The 20475-nt window shown below is 35.5% G+C and overlaps 2 protein-coding genes and 1 pseudogene across 3 annotated transcripts; 1 reads left to right on the top strand and 2 right to left on the bottom strand.

Moving 5' to 3' along the window:
* Positions 1-1811: 1811 nt before the first annotated feature.
* LOC142618820 (uncharacterized) lies at positions 1812-7220 on the bottom strand. Of its 2 annotated transcripts, none has more exons than XM_075791852.1 (6): positions 6665-7220; positions 4149-4226; positions 3943-4018; positions 3311-3384; positions 3102-3172; positions 1812-2124 (listed from the first exon to the last, which is right to left on the bottom strand). In XM_075791852.1, exons 1-6 carry the CDS (start codon positions 6692-6694, stop codon positions 2082-2084), a joined length of 372 nt encoding a protein of 123 aa, XP_075647967.1. In that variant the 5' UTR covers positions 6695-7220; the 3' UTR covers positions 1812-2081. The 2 variants fall into 2 exon arrangements, with proteins under 2 accessions (XP_075647967.1, XP_075647965.1); XM_075791850.1 differs by having other exon boundaries at positions 4128-4226; positions 6665-7036.
* A 2294-nt stretch (positions 7221-9514) lies between these two features.
* LOC142620325 (uncharacterized) lies at positions 9515-10669 on the top strand. The gene is made up of 2 exons (XM_075793714.1): positions 9515-9592; positions 9842-10669. Exons 1-2 carry the CDS (start codon positions 9515-9517, stop codon positions 10667-10669), a joined length of 906 nt encoding a protein of 301 aa, XP_075649829.1.
* A 998-nt stretch (positions 10670-11667) lies between these two features.
* Positions 11668-20202, bottom strand: LOC142618996 (large ribosomal subunit protein uL2my, C-terminal part-like; annotated as a pseudogene).
* Between the last annotated feature and the right edge of the window lie 273 nt (positions 20203-20475).

The following is a 20475-nucleotide window of genomic DNA, read 5'->3' as shown; positions in this document are numbered from 1 at the left end:
TCACCCACAAGTTTTGTCAACAACAGGAATCGGCATTAAAATATAGGAGAAACGGATTCGTTCAATAGTGAGGTAGACTAAAAAAAAATCTATTATTTTAATAGATGGAAACTACACCGATATCTTTCATACCATGTAATGGAAAATTATACAACCCTTTACTGTATTTTATACATTACTTACTATTTCTTCTATTTCCTTTTACACGTCTACATTTTGTCGTTATTGCATAGAATTTTTCAATTTCTTCAACAGGCGGCATCAACGCAACCGTATAAGATTAAGCATTACACATGACCTTCAGCCACTATTATTGAACACTAAATATTGTTGATGATGGCTTGGCTTGGCTTAACTATTATGTGGTAGGTATCAGTGACAGTGATTATGTTGCTTGTTTATTGACAAAATGATAATATATTAGTAATTGAATATTCTCATTCAACTATTGCAGTTGTTGAGTCCTATATTCAAACATAATCAAGAACCCAAAAAATAAAAAGCAAGCAAAAAAGGTATTCATACTGTAAATTTTAGACACACGTTCACAGACATAAAGATACATGCAAGATCAAACATGTGTAGAAAAAGAGGTCTGGAATACTGTAAATCTGCATAATTCAATAGCGTTTTTGCATAGCATTGAAATGTAAGATATGTTGTTACCATCCTTTTGGTTTAAGAATCTATTATCCTTTTCTTCTTTTGGGAAATAAAAGTAAGAGGTTTTACATGAATAAAATTGACAATTAATTGAAACTAGAGTGGTGGTGGGTTAAATAGGATTAGCATCTTCTCCACCAAATAAGAAATAAGAACTGATTTTAAATAATGTATCATTAAACTTACCTATGAATTTATTGACTACCAAACCCTTCTCATGAAGTGTACATGAAGAGGATCATCTACTAGGAAAATGTGAGTGTTGACATATAAAACCACATCACAGGATCTACCAATGAAGTCAGTTAACAACTTGATTCCCATAATAATCGGATAAAACCCTCTCCATTCCTATGAAATGGATACTCTCCAGTTCAAATGAAATGAAAATGATCCTTTTCTAGGTGGATATAAGTGTTGGTCTATAAAATTAAATCGCAAGATCTGCCAGTAAAGTCACAGTTAACACTTCATTCCCATTATTGACCAAGAGAAAACACACACATAAACCTCTCTCAATTTGCTTTTGAAATAGTGTCCAAAATTTAAAGGTAAATATGGTATCATGTTATTTAAAAATGAAATATAATTTTTTATGTGATGACATGAAATTCAGTAAGACGCAACATTACGTACAATTTAAAATTCATGAAAAATTTCTTCATCAAATGAATCGATCCCCTCTCCTTTTTAAAGCAACTGAAGTAGATTTATTGTTGTCTATTTCAGTTATTAGGACTATGGAATCATTCTTTTCTTTATGATGTCATTGTTGAGTATCATGCCTATGGAACCAAAGTTCTTGACACTTCTGAAGACTGCTCCATAGGATGGAACTCCTACACAACCCAAATTCCTAGCAGAATGACAGCAACTCTTGGTGCCTTCCCTACTTTAGACTAGGAGCTTCATTTGTTTAGAGTAGATTTCATTTGATAAGGGCAAACCAATTTGTTTATTGTATGCAGACCATACTACAAGCTAAATGAGATGATATAAATAATCTCATCCCGTCATTTAGCCACAATAAACATCTCTCTCTCTCTCTCTCTCTCTCTCTCTCTCTCTCTCTCTCTTTGCTTTCTTTTTTTTTTGGGAGGTGGGGGGGGGGTGGCGGGTGGGATTGACCAACACACAAACAACTCACATTCACATGAAACGGCCTTTAAATCATGAGTAATCATTTTACACTCATTTTGACCCATATTGATCTAAAATTACAAATTGGATCAGGTCTATATTCAAGTACATAAGCATATAGGAGCCGGGTGTGCATATTAACAACTCTAATCAGCTAAGATTTCATACAGAAACTCTGTAACAACATATACAGAACTATCAGACTTATTACATATACCAGCATGTCAAAAGAATTGATTAGGAAAGCAAATTGTAAAGTTGGAAATGGATTCCAAACCTCATTTATCTGTTAAGTCATCAGTTTCCATCAGTTGCTGTGTCCTGCATTAGTATACAGGAATTATAAGTAACTACACAAAATTGATAAAACTACAAAAGATTCCAAAGTATATATCTTGGGCAGCCACATCTGCTGAATCTAATTTACACAAGAAGACACACGTGTTGAACAAAATATCAATCAATGATTCTAATATGGACATTGGATACAATCTTTTCTAGCAATGATACTGTTTAGGGAATGAGGCTCAAAATTTGGAAGGAAAACAACCAACAAAACCAAGAGACAACATCATAAAGAGCAAAAGAAATTAGGAAAATGTTTTCATAATGTGAATAAATGGATGCAAGCTCTAAAAGGGCATAGAAGAGGTCAGAAGGACATGATCAACAGTAAAGATAGGGCAGCCCTTTCATGCTTGGGTACATTTAGGGTAGGGCTACCACATAAGGTGAGACCAGCATTTGTACCAAAAGTATGAGGTGTGCTTTGCTTCTTCTATAAATAGCTTGGGGGCATGTCCTAGACTAAGCCACTCCGTCTGAAGATAGAGTCCTTCCATTTTTCCAAAACTTAGATATGCAGGAGTTTTTTTTGAAAGGATGGCAACTCTATTGGAACCATCCCAAGAACTTGGACAGACATTTCTAATGAATTAAAAGCAAACAACATATCTAAAGGAAAAAGAGGTTAGGATTTACAATATATTGCTTTTAGAGTGTCCATTTAATAAAAAAAAACATATCGCGAACTGTATTATGATTTTTATAACATTGTAAAAGCAGGTATTGATTTTAAAAAGGAAATAATTCTTAATTCTTCTTCAGGGTTAATATCTTGATTCTTGACAATTAAAAGAACTGCACATATCTTGACATTCCGGATACTCAACATCAGACAACACACACATACAAACAAAAAGTTAGTAAACAAACGCAGTCTTTCATCATAGTCATTGATCAAATAATTCAGCACCTTGTTGAACAAGACTAATTTTAAACATTAATTAAAATATTACCATATAGCCGTCTGACTAATACCAAGCCCATTACAGGTAAGTATCATTCCTTTGAATCTAGCAAGATATTCCTGCATACAAAGGGTAGAATGTCCCAAATAGTCAGCATGCAACATTAATAATCAGAACTAAGGGGGCCTTGAAAACAACCTAAACAAGTGTAAGTAGACATGTCTAGACCTGATAATATGATTTTTCCATTTTCTTACCCGCAGAGTATACTTATCAACCTCATAGATTCCACTTAGATCATAGTCAATTCGTTTAGCAGGATCACTCAAAACTGCAAAAGAAATTAACACGTAATATTATACTTCGTATTTTGTACAATTATATTAATGCATGATCTAAAACCAAAATTGCTATAGAGAACATGTAACATTTTTTTGATAAGTATAAAGAACATGTAACATTGCTTTACTGTCTTCACATCAACAAAAGAAGTGATGGATAATTCAAGACCAAAAAATATATTATTCAATATTTTTTATGGTATAAAAGTCTGATGTACAGAGAAATATAATCTGCTTTTAAAGAGTAGAAGTGGGTCCCGTGATCTTGAAATTAAATATATGACAATAACCAGCAAGGAATTAAATTAAGCATTTTAATGTTGTAGACAATCAAGCATTCAATAGTTCAATATCCCAATCAAAGATCTTGATCTCCGAATGAGGACTAGTCAGCGACTGTTTCACTAGATTCCAAAAATACTTTTCAGGACTCTTGAAGATTCTAAAGATGTGAGACCAAGAAGATTTCGAAGGGTAGCAGATGCTGTAAGTGGACTCAGCAGACTAAAACCAATGCAGACCATTTCATTTGTATCCATAAGAATTACCTCTGTAAGCTTCATTGATCTCTTGGAACTTTGCAGTAACAGCACTGTCACCCTTGTGCTTGTCAGGATGCCACTTCTGTATAACCCACAGAATCATGTAGATTTCCTCAGTGTCATGTTGCATTTAATGAAAGAAAAATTTGACCCTAAAGAAATGAAAAAAAAAACACTATTCCAGGAACTACCAGAAAAGAAAGATGACCAACCAGTGCAAGCCTTCGGTAATTTAATCTGATCTTCTCATCAGTTGCATCATAATCAACCTCCAAAACTTTGTAATAATCCTTCAAACAAGTAAAGCCCGCCATCAAATATAGATCAAACATCTGAGTTAAATCTACAATCCCAATCCCTTGGAAACAAGTCATGTAAATTGAACCACAAGCATCTTGTAAGATGATAAAACTCTTTTAGATGTGTTGCCTGAAGGCCCTAAACCCACAATTAAATTAGGTCCTATCAGAAGCTCTGAAAATAACTTTGAGCTAACAATGAGAATTTAATGAATGGTTTAATTGTAGTATTTCAAGTTTCAGGTCAACAAAGTTCTGATAGCATATATGCAACCATTAGAATAATCCTGCTTCCTATTTCACTTTCTACTAATTATTTCATTGCCAGGAAGATCTCCCTGTAAAGACCTTCATTGTGGCATGTTCTATTTCCGAGGTAAAAGCATTGCAACTATACCTATACCTCTGCACACTACCAATCTGGTAGACAGTATTCACAAAGAAAGGTTATCTGCATTTACTGATTTCCTAGTACTTGACATTGTGGTATGCACATCAGGAGAAACAAAATACTATACTGATTCAATAAAAAAATGTATTTAACTTAAAAGAGGTCTAAAGAGCAAGAACCATAGCAGGTCGAGTTTGGGTCAATTCCTTATATGCTTAATTATCTCTTACATGACATATTTCTTCTTGTAAATAGCAAAATTGAAGCAATTCAGAGATATTTGTTTCATCAACACTTTATTGCTTAAAATCATTATTGCAATAAAAACTACCTCATAATGCTCCACATATGTGATTTATAAAGTCCTACACCTGTCATATCATATTTAAGAGTAATTGTTGTGATTTGGGACTAGTGGAAGTGCATTCGCAGGATCAAGGAATATAAGGGCCCATTTAGTACATGTGTTTAAACACATGTTTTCAGTTTTTAAACAACATTACACGTATTTCCACACACTTTTTCACCCACACGTATTTCCAAAAAATACAAACAACATTACTACAACAACATTACCAAACGGACCCTAAATATCCCCACAACACAATAATATTTAACATGGTTTGACCAACTCCAAGCCCATGTCCACAAGCAATGCCAACCAAAATCCACTATCAATAATCTAGATTAAAATCACTCTCAACCAAACCTCACAAATCAGACTCAGAGACTCTCACAAACAAGGCTTACAGACCTTACAAACACAAGCATAAACAAAACCTCCCATAACACAAACTCACTCACAAACATCATGTACAAACTCACAATGTCAAAACCCTAATACAGCCAATGATGCTCCCACACTAACCTCCCCCCCCCCCCCCCCCCCCCAAAAAAAAAAAAAAACTCTCAATACGCAAAACAAGCATCATTCAACCTAAAAAAAATCTACCAAACTACTCTTCCAAGAAACCCACTCATGTTCTTCAAAGAGTCTTCCCCACTCCCCCATATGAGTCTTGGGCAAAATCCACCCAACATTATGTTATTATTCTCATCCATAAACCAAAGCTGCCTGTATTAGCAGATAACATAGGTTTGGTTACTCGCAAACTTGTATTTTTGCTGTATAACCTTTTTTTTTTTGCATGAAACTGTATAAATTAATGTTAAATGATCATTACTTCCATTAAGATCCTGGCCCACAATATGTAGTCTAGACCTACAAAAAGCAGGCCTACCTGCTTTATCCTTGAACCAAAAAATTTATAGGGGAGAACCAATTTACTGTCAATCTTTTTTTTCCTTACGATAAGTGGAGGTAGGCGTATTTGAACCCAAACTTTTTCCCATAGAAAGAAACAAGTAATGCCATTGAGCTACAACGCTCATATTGACAATGAACCCCTATCCCTTAGCATTTTTTTTAAATGATAAGTTAGATACATAGCCAGTGGGTCTTGAACCCACAACCTCAACATGCACCCCACCCCATTCTTGCAGGAAAGGAAGTGCCATTTCATAGCTCATTGGCTCTATTTCATTTAGCATTTCACAATTCCAATCACAGGCTTGAAAGATTCATTGTGTGTTCTGCTGACAAAAGCTCAGCAACTATTTACACATTTTGCAGTAATTTGGCTATACCCCATAAGGGCACCCATTGAAACAGTCTATACCCAAACTATAATAGACCCAATTGAGACAGTCTCCACCGTATGCAGAAAACAATGAAACAGCACCCTCTATTGATAACTGAGAAAACTACAGAACACACACACATAATGGAAATCAAACAACCCAAAAAGTTTCACTTTTTTCTTTTGCTTTCTCATCTTTCTTCAGCTACCAAACAGAGTAACAACAATAACAACAACCCAAAAAAATGAAAACCCAGAAGCAAAATCCTAAAATAATTACAGGAATCATGACCGAGTGCTAGAATAAAATCATTGCATCACAGAAAAATAATTATACACCCCCAAAAAAACATAAGGAAAGAAAAGAACAGAGAAGTGGGTCAGGAAAATTTCGATACCTTTTGGATGGTATTATGATTGACCTCCATCTACTGGGTTGGTATGTACAGTACAGATTCCTTTCTATATTTCATTTGAGAAAGCTAATTACTAGTAGCTCTTCATTCAGATGAACACATAGATATGAATATCGTATACCCTTTGAAATCAATAAAATTTAAGAGAAAAAATCAGAAGGGTTTTTGGGCTTTGTGGTGGATTTTTGATGGGAAAAAGAGAGATGAGTGGAGCTTTCAATGCCACAATTTGTATCGATTTTGATATCAGATTTTGTGTCTTTTCTTTCTTTTCTTTTTTCTTTTTTCTCTCTAATTCTTTGCGTGAAAAATATAGCCAAATCCTGCACCTGATATTTTACTGGGGTTTTTGTAAAACATTCATGGTGAGCAAAAAAAAAACAAAAAGGATAAAATATGACAGAATTACAGTTTAAAGAAAATCTTCTGATCTATATTAGGGGAAAAAAAATAATCTCTGAACCGGTTTTTGTAATAAAATAGCTGGAATTCCCTTCTGATCAAATCATGATCCAAGTATGTTTTTAGTTGTATCCTTGTCCATTTAACGAGTCAAGTTACTAGTTTAAACTAGTTGGTAACTTATGTTATGCACGAAAATCTATTTATTTGTGATATAAACTAAAATAATTTTATAAAATATTAAATTTATTAAGAAACTACATTATTGTATAATTTATTTTTATATGACTTTAATTTGTGTTATAATTTAATGAAGAAGTTATTGCTTAAATGTGCAATGACTTATAAAAATTTGTTAGACAGTTTCAGATACTATAAAAAAATAACTCAAAAATTTAGATATTAAAACTTCTGAAAGACTAAAAAAATCAGATAATTCACTGTTTAAAAATTATTGAAACAAAAAAAAAATATATATATATATATATATAACTAAATAATAGAGAAATATAAGAAAAAGATGGATTACATTAAAAAAAAAAAAAATTCATGGCTATAACTATTGAAAGGAATCAAAAGATTCAGGGCCTACAAATTATATATATATATATATATATATATATATATATATATATATATATATATGTGTGTGTGTGTGTGTGTGTGTGTGTGATTACATAAATTCAAATGTTAAAACTTCTAAACGCCAAAAAAGATATATAATCTATATATAATAATAGGTAGAACTAAGAGAAAATTCAATTAGATTTCAAATTAGAATTAAATTAGAGTCTAATTTTATGCCATGTGTCCTATCTAATCTAAGTTTTTAAATTTTTGTGCCAAGTGAGTTAATTCAATGTAAAAATTAGATTTCAATTGGAGTTTAATTTTGTGTCATGTATTCCATTTAATCTAAGTTTTTAAATTTTGTGTTAAATGAATTAATTTAGTGTAAAAAACGAGAAGTCCAATATAAGTAAACCATAAAAAATATAAAATTTGAATGATTTTATATTTATAAGCCTTTTTTTGTATAAAAAAACAACATTAGTTTATAAGTCATATATATTAATAGTCAAAGCTAAGAGAAAATCCAATTAAATTCTTAACTGAAGTCTAATTTTGCGCCACGTGTCTCACCTAATTTTTAAATTTGTGTATCAAGTGAATTATTAGGTGCAAAAATTAAAGAGTCTAAATTCAATTAGATTCTAAATTGAATTTTAATTGGAGTTCAATTTTGCGCATGTGTTCCATCTAATTTTTTAATTTTTATGACAAGTAAATTATTGAATGCAAAAACAGAAGAGTCTAGATCTAATTAGATTTTAAATCATATATATATATATATATATATATATATATATATAATTGTGATTGTTTTCAAATGTATCCATGCATATTTCTCTTTTGAATAATCAAATATATGACTATTCAAAAGAGAAATATAAGAAAAAGAAAAAAGTCCATGAACCCATAAAGCAATGAGTTTTAAATTTTAACGGATCTAAATTTTAAATGAACCTTATCAGCATGTGATCCACACTAAAAAATGTTGAGCAGGAGCCCACGTTGGAATAATGAAAGCCATACATTCTCTTAATATATCTTATATAAGCTTTTGGCCAAGAAATTAACATACTTTTCGTATTGTGAGGTAAAACAAAAGACATATGCAGTAGCAACAACCTTAAATTTCAATTATTGTAAAATTTCTTATCTTATAAAAAACGGCTAAAAAGGAGAATTTGGTGGTTCATGTATGAAAATTACTTTTAAAAAAAAAACATGAAAAACCATAAAATATATTTTTTTTTAACAAAGTAGAGGAGAAGAAAATAACAGAAGAAGAGCTCATACCTCTACTCGACTTAGATATATATATATATATATATATATATATATATATATATATATATATATATTGGGGTTTGCACTGCTTTTATAATGTTCATGATTAACCTTGCAAATTTGAAGATAAATTATCAACTTTTGAATTTAAGTTGAATTTGTTAAAGAGATAGAGTTTCACTCTTTGTTTAGTTTGGACTAAACAAAAATAATTTTGTTTAAAAAAATGATAATGATGAGTTTGAATTTAAGTTGGACTTGTTAAAAAGATAGAGTTTTACTCATTGTTAAGTGTGGACTAAACAAAAATAATTTTGTTTTAAAAAAATGATAATGATTTGGCAAGCTCTAGAGAGGTTAATAAAAGGTCAAAAGCTCTGGTTTTATATATGTAGATAATATATGTGAATAACCTTATATAAATCTTCACTTAATAAGTTAGAGGAGATTCTTAAAACTTTATCCTTATTATTAACTTAGCAAATCGCGCGTTTTAAAAGAAAAAAAAAAAAGGAGGATTGGAGGGTTTCAGATCTTATTGATTTGGATTTACATGGGTGGAGGCGAGATGCCATCATGGCAACTTTTAATAGAGAGGATGCGGAAGCTATATGTAAAATTCCCTTAAGCCATAGGCGTGTGGCTGATGCTATGGTATGGTTACATAATAAAGAGGGAGCTTACACAGTTAAATCCGGATATCATGTGGCAAGGAAAGTATTGAGGGAATGAGCTGAAAGTTCGATAGGTGCTGGGTAGCAATTATGGAAGAAATTGTGGAAAATAAGGGTGCCAAACAAAATGAAAGTATTTGCTTGGAGGGCTTGTCATGAGATACTGCCAACCCGTGTAAACTTGGCAAAAAGAAATATAATTGGAGACAATTTATGCCTTTGCTGTCAGAGAGCTCCAGAGACCGTGATTCATGCCATTTGGGAGTGTCCAGCAGCCCAAGATGTGTGGGCGGGTAGTTCCATCATGATGCAGAAATGTGCTACTAACTTTCATGATTTTATGCAGCTTTTTGAGGTATTGTTGAACAAACTTGATGCAGCTGGGATGGAGATCTTTGTGGTGAAAGCTTGGACTGTGTGGAACCAGAGGAACTCAATGGTGCATGGCGGACAGATAAAGCATCCTTGTTGGTTGAACAAACAAGCGGCAGATTACATGGAAGAGTACAGAATAGCGCAAGAGCAGCTGGTTGTCTCGAACACAATATCAAGTGGACACCATTGGCAGCCTCCACCTCAGAATATGAATAAATTGAATTTTGATGCAGCTGTGTTCATGGAGCAGCAGTGTTCTGGGGTTGGAGCAATAATCAGAAATGCTCAAGGGGAAGTAATGGCTGGGATGTCGGCTAAGGGGTCCTATGTGAGAGATAGCGAAGAGGCTGAAGCTTTGGCGTGTCGACAGGCAGTGGTTTTTGCCATGGAAGTTGGATTTTCAGAGCTTGTAGTTGAAGGCGATAACAGCACAGTAATGAGAGCTATATCAGATGTGTCCTACCGTAACTCCTTGCTTGGACATATTTACGATGATATTTGTGTTTATCTGAATGGGATGAGGCAGATTTCAATCAGTTGTGTTAAGCGAGGAGGGAATATGTCTGCGCATTCTTTAGCTAGGTATGCAAAAAATGTTGATGATGTAATCTATTGGATAGAGGATTCACCACCGCCGGTAGTGGAGGCTTTGTACCAAGACTCTTTACATAATATTGAATGAATGAATGCTTTCTTTTCAAAAAAGAAAAAAAAAGAAAAAAAAAAAGGAACTCAGCAACTTGTGCAATGTATTAATATAATATTGTTTTTTAATAATTATTATAGTTACTAATAGGCATAATAATAAATAAATGACAGTGTATATAGAAATAAATATTCTACAATTAAGAATTTATTGTAATTGTATTTGTATATAGAATTATATATATATATATATATATATATATTCTAATATTAAAAAAAATAATGTTTTAAGATTCTAAAAGATGGTTTAAATATAGAATGAAATTTAAATTTTGTTAGAAAATACATATTAGAGTTATAATGTATAAAATTGTGAACGCTCAAAAGCTTATATGAAAAAATGCAATATGGTAGTGGTTACCGGTAACCACCCACCTATTAGGCCGGATAACAGTGAAATGTCCCCCCCACCCCCCAAGCCTTTGAGCTTGGGGGTAGAGAGAGGTTCAAAGGGAGCACTTTAGGATAGATTTCTAATTGGTTAAAAAAAAAAAAAAATACAATGAGGTAAATTAAAAGTTAAATGTCTTATGTTTTATATAGATTTTAAAGATAAATTATTATCCTCATCCCTAATCTTTAGGTTGTGTGTCAGTTTGGTCTCTAACGTTTCAAATATATCAATTTAGTCTCTAAACTTTTGGTATTGTGCCAAAAATGTTCATGTTGTTAAGTGATATATGTAAAATGCTGACCTTGCTAACAGCTAACATAAGATATTATTTTCGTCACATAGATTGTCACGTGTATTGTCATGTTAGCATGACCACAACTTTTTGTGCTATAACTCTGATGTAACGGATTATGTGTAGTAGAACAATATGATGAGTTCATATAAAATTAATAGACAATCATTCATAGTTTGCCACCTCAGAGTTGTGAGAAATGTTGTGACCCTAGTATTAATTGCATATGAGAAGCATGAAAAGAAAACTAGAATCTATAGTAGAATCTCAAAAAAATAATTTATCGACACTACTTTCTGCGCTTCAGGGGTCCAGTCTTGTACCCAGACTTACATGGCTTGCCCCAAGGAGTAAGAGAACACCTTCCATGATTCCCATTACTCTTGCTTCTACCCTCACCTCCAACATGAGGATGATCTATTGTGATAGGCCAAAAACGTATTGACTCATTGTGATGGATTAAGTTGATTAATTAGCCAAGTTTATTTATTAATCAAATTAACATGCAAACGCGTGGTAACACAAACAAATCACCAATAAACTAAAGTACAGTGGAAAATAAATTGACACGGTGATTTGTTTACGAATGGGGAAAACCACCAAGGCAAAAACTCCACTGGGTGATTTTAAGGTCACCACTCCCGAGAATCCACTATTATCATAACAAGCAGTTACAAGTAAATGAATCACAGTACTTTATACCAACCTACAGTTGAACCCTTACCCCAATACCCAATTGAACTTGTTCTGTAATGACAATCTCTCCTTGTCAATGCACGGCTCCCAGTACGTGACTAACTAATTGTGCGGATCCCAGTACGTGACTTCAATCACCAACTTGAGAAAGATGTTGGCTGCAAAGTTCTTCAGTTCATTCTCACAATGAAGAACAAGAAGATGCTTGGTTACAAAACCCTACGGTGCAAAGACACAGCAGCTTCTTCACAAAGAGATGAACTAGGGCAAACTTTGTTTCCGGTCACAAATTGCTTGAATAGACTTTGCTCAATGCTTGTGCAACTTGTGCTTCCTTTGACGGCCCTTAAAATAATCCTTTTATATGTCTAGGGTTATGAGAAAAGAAGGCCCAAAGACATGTCTACGGATAGAATCAAAACAGTACTGAAAAACTGTTTTTCTTAAATCTTAACAGCTAGAGGTGTCGAGGTGTTGTCAAGCAGCTGTATAGCCATGAGGCTGGAACAACTTCTTAAAGCTCGATAGATGCAACTGTCGAGCTTTAATGAAGAGCACTTCTCAGCTTGTTTCTTGGACAGATTTGCATAGCTTTAACACTTGATCTTGAAACCTTATTTCTTGAAGTATCAAAAACATCCTAGATTTACCAAATTATAAGTAAAGTATGTTTTGTCAAAGGATTAGCCAATTACATAAAAGAATGACATATATTCTTATCAAGTGAACCACATAAGTTCTAACAATCTCCCCCTTTGGCAATCCGTGACAAAACCACAACAAACAAATGAACATATGAGAGAAGTCATAAATCACTCAACTCATACTCACTTGTTGATATACAATAAAATCTATCCTAACACAAACTCTTGAAAAACTTTGCAAGAAGAGAGTTCATGGCAAGTAGACTTTGACAACCTGTATTTCTGAAACACTTTAAACAAAATACATCAAGGCATCTTTGTGTAAAGCAGAAATAATAGATTGCATACAAAATAAAGAAACATGTGTATAAAGAAAGAAAAGAAACAACATATGTAGAGGTAGGTGAATAAAACATACAATATATATATATATATATATATATACCACTTGATAAACATCATGTATGTAAAAATGGTCACAAGACCTAGGTACAAGAACAGTGTATCTCTAACAAGAAAGAAAAGAAAAGATACATGCAATCCTTACTACATCCCTCAAAAACAAACTCTCCTCCTAACAAAAATCTCCTAACTCTCCCTCTAAGAGTGACTACTCTCATATCCAAAACTATTTCCCCTTTTTGTCACGAGTGACAAAGGGTAAGCGTGTCAAGTAGACATCTCATCAGAACTGGAAGAGCTAGCATCTCCATCCTCATCATCATCATCGCCGAAACCATCATTAGGTGTCTCGGATGCCTCGGGAGGAGGAGAGGGAGACTCCACAAAACCACCAAGGCAAGCCTGTCGTCTAGCAATGCGGCCAACATGGGTGTTCACCTAATACAACTCCGTAGAAAGTGTATCAAGGCGAGCATCCATGCGCTGAAGCTGCGCCATGATCGCATCCAAAGTTACACCTCCTGTTGAAGAAGAGGGAGTGGAGGTAGAAGGAGCCGAAGGAGTGGGAGAAGCTGTCGAACCGGACCGCCTCGCACGAAACTGCACCTCGCTCCGTTTAATGGTAGCGTATTCAATGGCACATATAAAGGAGAAGTGGTCGGATGAGGGAAAAGGAATAGAGAAGTGGCGTAAGATCCTCGTGATAGCAGAAGGAAAGATGAGCTTATCACGGGTAGCCGTATCCCTATACACGTCTATGATAGAAATGATAAAATGTGAAGGAAAATCGATGGAAAGATCCTCAAGAAGGGATAATAGAAAACGAGAATGAGACTCTGTAATGGAGTTGTAGTGAGAGAGAGGATACAACACAAAAGTCATCACCATGTTCAAGAATTTAGGACCTTTAGCAAAATGTCGACATGATGTAAACTGACGCTCACCCTAATTAGCTGGGTGCTCACAAAAAGCAGAGATCATCTTGTCTTTGGACACAGTTCGTAGACGCTCACAACCAGGGTAGTCAGGATGCGCAACCCTGAGAACACGAAGCACATTGGATACCAACTCCGGTGTGACGACAATGCGTGTACCTCGAATGCGAGTATGAAAGAGAGGTATTGAAGTATCAGTTCCATGCATGTTGGAGTAGAACTCCTGAATTAGCACGGAAGGACATGTGACCGGGATGTCACACAGTGGCTCCCATTCTCGTCTGTGAATGACATTGGGAAGGTCAGTGTTGATAAAATCCGACAAAACAACTTGGCGTTCCGAATGAACACCTCGTTTAGAGAAGTTCTCTGAGAAGTCCTTTTGGGCTTTCTCATCACAAAACCTAACAGAGGAGGGAGTAGGATCAGAAGACGAAGAGGCTCGAGAACGCAGAGGGTTCTGAACCGGAGTAGACTTACGTTTTAGTGCCGTTAACGCATTAACGTAAACTAGAGAGAGAGAGGGAGAAGAAAGAAACACTCAAAAAAGTTCCAACATAGTTCAAATATAGCAAGTATATTGAAGGAAAGAAAGTACGCATGAGAAATGCATGAACATGTGACATGCCAAATAAAATACATCATGGGCTCTGCCCAATCCAATCCTACCAGCACACAATCAATTGCACACATCTAAATGCATGATAATATGGTTATAATGCTCATGAGATGCAATGTATGAGATTTGAAACTCATTTGGCCAAAAACCCATCCCAAATTTTCACAAAAACTTAACAATTTTGAAAAACCCCAAATTTTTTTTTCAAAGACTCAAAAACCTAGGTATGAATGGATGAAAGGAACATGAGGAGAGAGAGAAAAGAAATCATACCAAGTGATTTGAAGCAAAAGAGGCCGAAAATCACGTGAGTCAAAGGTTTTGAGAGAGAAAAGAGTGTTTGGGAGATGAACAGGTGCAGATAGATCGAGAGAGATCAAGAAAATGAGATCCAAATCGTGCTGAAACAATATATAGAACCTCAGTAAATCTCAACAGATAGAGGTGTCGAGAGGTATCGAGACAAGTGACGAGGTAGGTGTCGAGAACACAGGTGTCGACAAATGCAACTATCGAGGAGGTGTCGAGGAACAAAACATCAGACACGAGTAAGAAGCTCGATCGATCTACCAGCTGTCGAGAATCTATCGAGAGACCAGGAGGTTTCTCGATCGATCCACCAAGCTGTCGAGAAGCTATCGAGAGGCCAGGAGGTTTCTCGATCAATCTAGAAGCTATCGAAAGGTGTCGAGATTGCGATAAGATTCATCTGAAGAGCTCGACAGATAAGCCAGGTATCGAGAGGTGTCGAGAAGGTATCGAGATGGCTTAAAAACAGTTTTTCAAAGAGGAGAAAAACACAAATATGAATGCAATCTAACATGCAACTTAGCCAATGATCCAACCAACATTTTAACCTCTCAAAACATCTCTCAAACAACAAAAAGTTAACCATTTAGCTCCTAAAAACACACACACACACACGCGCGCACACACACACACACGCGTGCACACACACACACACACACACACGCACATACACATTAAACAAGTCTAACCAATTTTATATTTCAAAAACAAGTTAAGACAATTTAGTGAGCATACATCAACACATATAAACCTTGTGATAGCCAAATCACATTGTACCTGCACATGTATCAAGAGTAGCAAAGAATATTGCGTGTTGTGTGTGAAAAACATAGCAAGATTGCATAAGTGTCTCAAGGTTATGACGATTTGAGATATGAGAAAATTACTTTAACTTACACACAATCATAACTGTTTGATGAGACTATCACCTTTGAGGTACATATTATAACTCCTACATCTCCTAGAAAACACGTTTGCAATCATATTTAAAGCATTTTGTTCTTTTTGCTTTTATTTTCTTTGCATATTTTCTTTTTATTAAGCAAACCATGCATGGGTATACAAAGGAGAGAAAAGAAATACCCAATTATGTTAAACTTTTGACATTGCACTTTTGCTATGTCGAAGCATACAAATGTCATTGACATTGCACTTTTGCTATGCCGAAGCATACAGATGTCATTTCATGATTGACGAGTAATAGTGGTGAGATGGTTATTTATGCCTTTCTCTTAGGATTTTCTAGTCCTTCCCGTCAAAAAGAGTGATACGAGTGTTAAGTACAAGAGATCACTTAACCTTACTCATCACAAACAAAGAGCTACAAAACTCACTTGCTTAGTTGTGCATAATAGTGCTCATCTAAGTTACAAGAGATACAAAGTTTAGAAAACTTTGTTTCAAAGGCCATTTTAAGGTTCACAATAACCGATGTACATAAACACACACTGTTTTTGTATTTTTCTGATTTTTTCAAATTTTTTTTTTAATTTTTGAAACAAAATAAAATAACTAAAATTGAAAAACTAATAACCAAAAGCATGTAAAGTAAAGCAAAGAAATGCATAAAAACTAGACTGACTCAAAACATTAAAGCAAAACACACAGGTAATGCAAAAACAAAAACAGAAGAAGAGAGAGAAAAAGTGATTAGATCACTTGGAACCCTTTTCTTTCCACCCCTCGGAAGAACCTTTTCTTTTCGCAAACCCTTGAACTGGCGGTGAGGGGCAAGAATTGATACCGTTCAAGTTCGAAAGGAACATGAGGGCTTTGAGAAAATCTCCAAGAGGAGCAAACGAGGACGGAAATTGATTCTGGTTTCTCGATGCCAACATGCTGTTGCTATTTTGAGTGGCTAACCATGTATAGCAATTTGGTCGAGTATGACCAACTGCTCCACAGTGATGACAAAGATGCTGCTTCTTTTGTTTAGGCCTTTGAGAGATAGCCTTCTTAGCCCTAAAATTTTTAACTTCCTTCTTATCCTGCTTAGGGGGTGCTCTTAAGATAGATTTACCCTTGTCTATGTTCTCACTAGCTAATTTAGTTTTAACATTAGTGTTCTCAATTTCAACATTATTGCTAGGGGAAACAAAGACAGTAATACTAGCAGAAACAATATTAGAGGAAGAAAAATCATACCCTAAACCTATTCGATCTGAAGCAGATTTTTAAAAACTGAGCATTTCATCAAGCTTAGCACTTGAAGTCCTTTCCAGCTGAGCTCTGACTTGGAATAGTTCTACCTCAAGCTTCTTAGTTTTCTCAGCCAAGAAGTTATTTATAAACCTTAGTGCTCCAATAGTTTTATTTGCTTCATCAAACTTTGTGGAAAGCTCTTCACGTTCAAGCTCCACATCACTGAGCTTCTTGGTAGTCAACCTATACAGCTTCTCGTGCTTTTCTGAGACCTTATATAGTTTAGCATAGGCTGTGTGAATGTCATCTTGATCATCCATCTTCTCAAACTTGGCTTCCACTAATTCCTCTTCTTCATCCACATCTTCAACAATCCCTTCAGTAGGATTAACTGTGGCAGTGAAGGCATTCAAGATTCCGTCATCCTCATTGTCAGAATCATCTTCAGGCTCGATGTCGCTTAGCGTAACAGCAAGTGCCTTGCTTTTCCCAATTGTCTTGAGATATGTTGGGTATTCCTGTTTTATGTGTCCGAAGCCTTGACACCCAAAGCATTTAGGTCATGTAGGAACAGTGTACTGACCGCCATCCTTTGCATCCTTCTTCCCTTTGTCTTGACCCTTGAACTAAGAAGAACTACATTGCCTACGGTCCTTGTTGAAGCCTTTCCCATTGGCATTCTTCATGAACTTCTTGAATTGCCTAATGATGTAGGACTTTATCTTAGAATCTTCATCGTCTGAAGACTCTTCCGTCTCACAGCTCTTGGCCTTCAGTGCCATATTCTTGCTTTTGCTCGTCTTTCCGATTCTAGACAAACCCAACTCATAGGTCTGTAGATTTCCAACCAGCTCTGTCAAAGGAATTTTATCAATATCCTTCGATACCTCAATCGCGGTGATCTTGGCATGGAATCTTTCGGGAAGAGATCTGAGCACTTTTCTCACAATCTTGAGTTCTGGGATAGTTTCTCCTAGATTAAAGGTAGAGTTCACTATGTCTTTGAGTTTTGCATAGAACTCATCAAATGACTCATCCTTCTCCATTTTTATCTCTTCGAAGCTTGTAGTGAGCCTTTGAAGTTTCGAATCCTTGACAGTCTTTGTTCTCTCATAGGTTGTCTAGAGGATGGTCCATGCTTCCTTTGCAGTTTCAGTGGAGGTTATCTTTTTGAATTCCTCATTTGTGACTGCACTGAACAACGCATTCAATGCCTTGCTATTGAAGTTTGCAGCCTTGAAGTTTGCAGCCTTGATCTTTGCCTCATCCCAATTAGTCGGCGTTTCCTTTGTCTTGGTCCAGCCAATCTCTACAGCTTGCTACACTTTCTCATCTAGAGACTGCAAAAAGGCTCTTATGCGTACTTTCTAGTATGCATAGTTAGTCCCATCAAATAAAGGAGGGACAATAAGGGCTTGTCCTCTATCCATGAAAAACAGGGGTCAATGGACCACACACAGAGATTAAACCTTAATCAGAGTGTGCCTGCTCTGATACCACTTGATAGGCCAAAAACGTATTGACCCCTTGTGATGGATTAAGTTGATTAATTAGCCAAGTTTATTTATTAATTAAATTAACATACAAACGCGTGGTAGCACAAAAAAATCACCAATAAACTAAAGTGTAGCGGAAAATAAATTGACACGGTGATTTGTTTACGAATGGGAAAAACCACCAAGGCAAAAACCCCACTGGGTGATTTTAAGGTCACCACTCCCGAGAATCCACTATTATCACAACAAGCAGTTACAAGTAAAGGAATCTCAGTACCTTATACCAACCTATAGTTGAACCCTTACCCCAATACCCAATTGGACTTGTTCTGTACTGACAATTTCTCATTTTCAATGTACGGCTCCCAATTCGTGACTAACCAATTGCGCGGATCCCAGTACACGACTTCAATCACCAACTTGAGAAAGATGTTGGCTGCAAAGTTCTTCAGTTCATCCTCACAATGAAGAACAAGAAGATGCTTGGTTACAAAACCCTACGGTGAAAAGACAAAGCAGCTTCTTCATAAAGAGATGAACTAGGGCAAACTTTGTCTCTAGTCACAGATTGCTTGAACAAACTTTGCTCAATGCTTGTGCAACTTGTGCTTCCTTTGACGGCCTTTAAAATAATCTTTTTATATGTCTAGGGTTATGAGAAAAGAAGGCCCAAAGACATGTCCACGGATTAGAATCAAAACAGTACTGAAAAACTCTTTTTCTTAAATCTTGACAGCTAGAGGTGTCGAGGTGCTGTTGAGCAGCTGTCGAGCCACGGGACTGGAACAGCTTCTTAAAGCTCGATAGATGCAGCTGTCGAGCCAGCTGTTGAGCTTTAATGAAGAGCACTTCTCAGCTTGTTTCTTGGATAGACTTGTATGATTTTAACACTTGATCTTGAAACCTTGTTTCTTGAAGTATCAAAAACATCCTAGATCTACCCAATTACAGCTGTCGAGGTGCTGTTGAGCAGTTGTCGAGCCACGGGGCAAGAACAGCTTCTTAAAGCTCGATAGATGTAGCTGTCGAGCTTTAATGAAGAGCACTTCTCAGCTTGTTTCTTGGACAGACTTGCATGGCTTTAACACTTGATCTTGAAACCTTGTTTCTTGAAGTATCAAAAACATCCTAGATCTACCCAATTACAAGTAAAGTGCGTTTTGTCAAAGGATTAGCCAATTACATAAAAGAATGATATATGTTCTTATCAAGTGAACCACATATGTCCTAACATACTGGATTCATAGCCACTTCTTGAACTACTGGTCTTCGTCCTAACCACCCGCTTTGCCCAGCCTTCCTGAGCTTTCAAGCCCCATGGCTTGGGTTTGACACCATACCAATTGTGGGCCGGCACCGTGAATCAATCAACTTCTCAGCACCTGAAGGCAGTTTAATTAAACAGTATCTAGACGCCGGCTCTTTCAAGATCTTTGCACAAGTTCTTGCAGCTCGAACTAGCTTGCACCTTGACCCCGGTGACCTCAATGTTATGGATCATTGTTCCAATACGCATAGCAGCAAGTGGCATACAACTCCCAATTTGTGATTTCTGTCATGATGAAGCATCTGGTTCATCATGCTCTCACGCAAACTATGAATGCCAACTACATCTATGAAAATTGAAACAAAGAACAAAAAGATTTTGTTAAAAAAAATTGCATTCTGATTAGTTTCATAAAGCAATGCACTCGTATAAAATTAAGCCTAACACAACTAGCAAGGCTACTTAGGTTGAATTCTTAGTCTTTTCACTTTAAAAATGCCAAATTGGCTTCTCACAACTATGACTGAAATTTTGACTTAAGTAGAACTTTAAATAATTTCCCAAGAAACAAAGCAACAATAATATTG

This window comes from Castanea sativa, chromosome 12 (assembly GCF_040712315.1).
Source record: "Castanea sativa cultivar Marrone di Chiusa Pesio chromosome 12, ASM4071231v1".
NCBI classification, from domain to species: domain Eukaryota; kingdom Viridiplantae; phylum Streptophyta; class Magnoliopsida; order Fagales; family Fagaceae; genus Castanea; species Castanea sativa.
Note: the sequence above shows the minus strand (reverse complement) of the source record. Positions and strands in the feature narration are given on the sequence as shown.

Bases quoted from the DNA above. Each gene is read 5' to 3' on its own strand.
- LOC142620325 (XM_075793714.1), top strand. From the start codon at position 9,515: ATGGCAACTTTTAATAGAGAGGATGCGGAAGCTATATGTAAAATTCCC. The intron at 9,593-9,841 runs GTATGGTTACAT...CTTTGCTGTCAG, and splicing joins GGCGTGTGGCTGATGCTATG to AGAGCTCCAGAGACCGTGAT.
- LOC142618820 (XM_075791850.1), bottom strand. From the start codon at position 6,694: ATGGAGGTCAATCATAATACCATCCAAAAG. The intron at 3,173-3,310 runs GTAAGAAAATGG...CTTTGTATGCAG, and splicing joins TTGATAAGTATACTCTGCGG to GAATATCTTGCTAGATTCAA. The intron at 2,125-3,101 runs GTAATATTTTAA...ATACTAATGCAG, and splicing joins ATTAGTCAGACGGCTATATG to GACACAGCAACTGATGGAAA.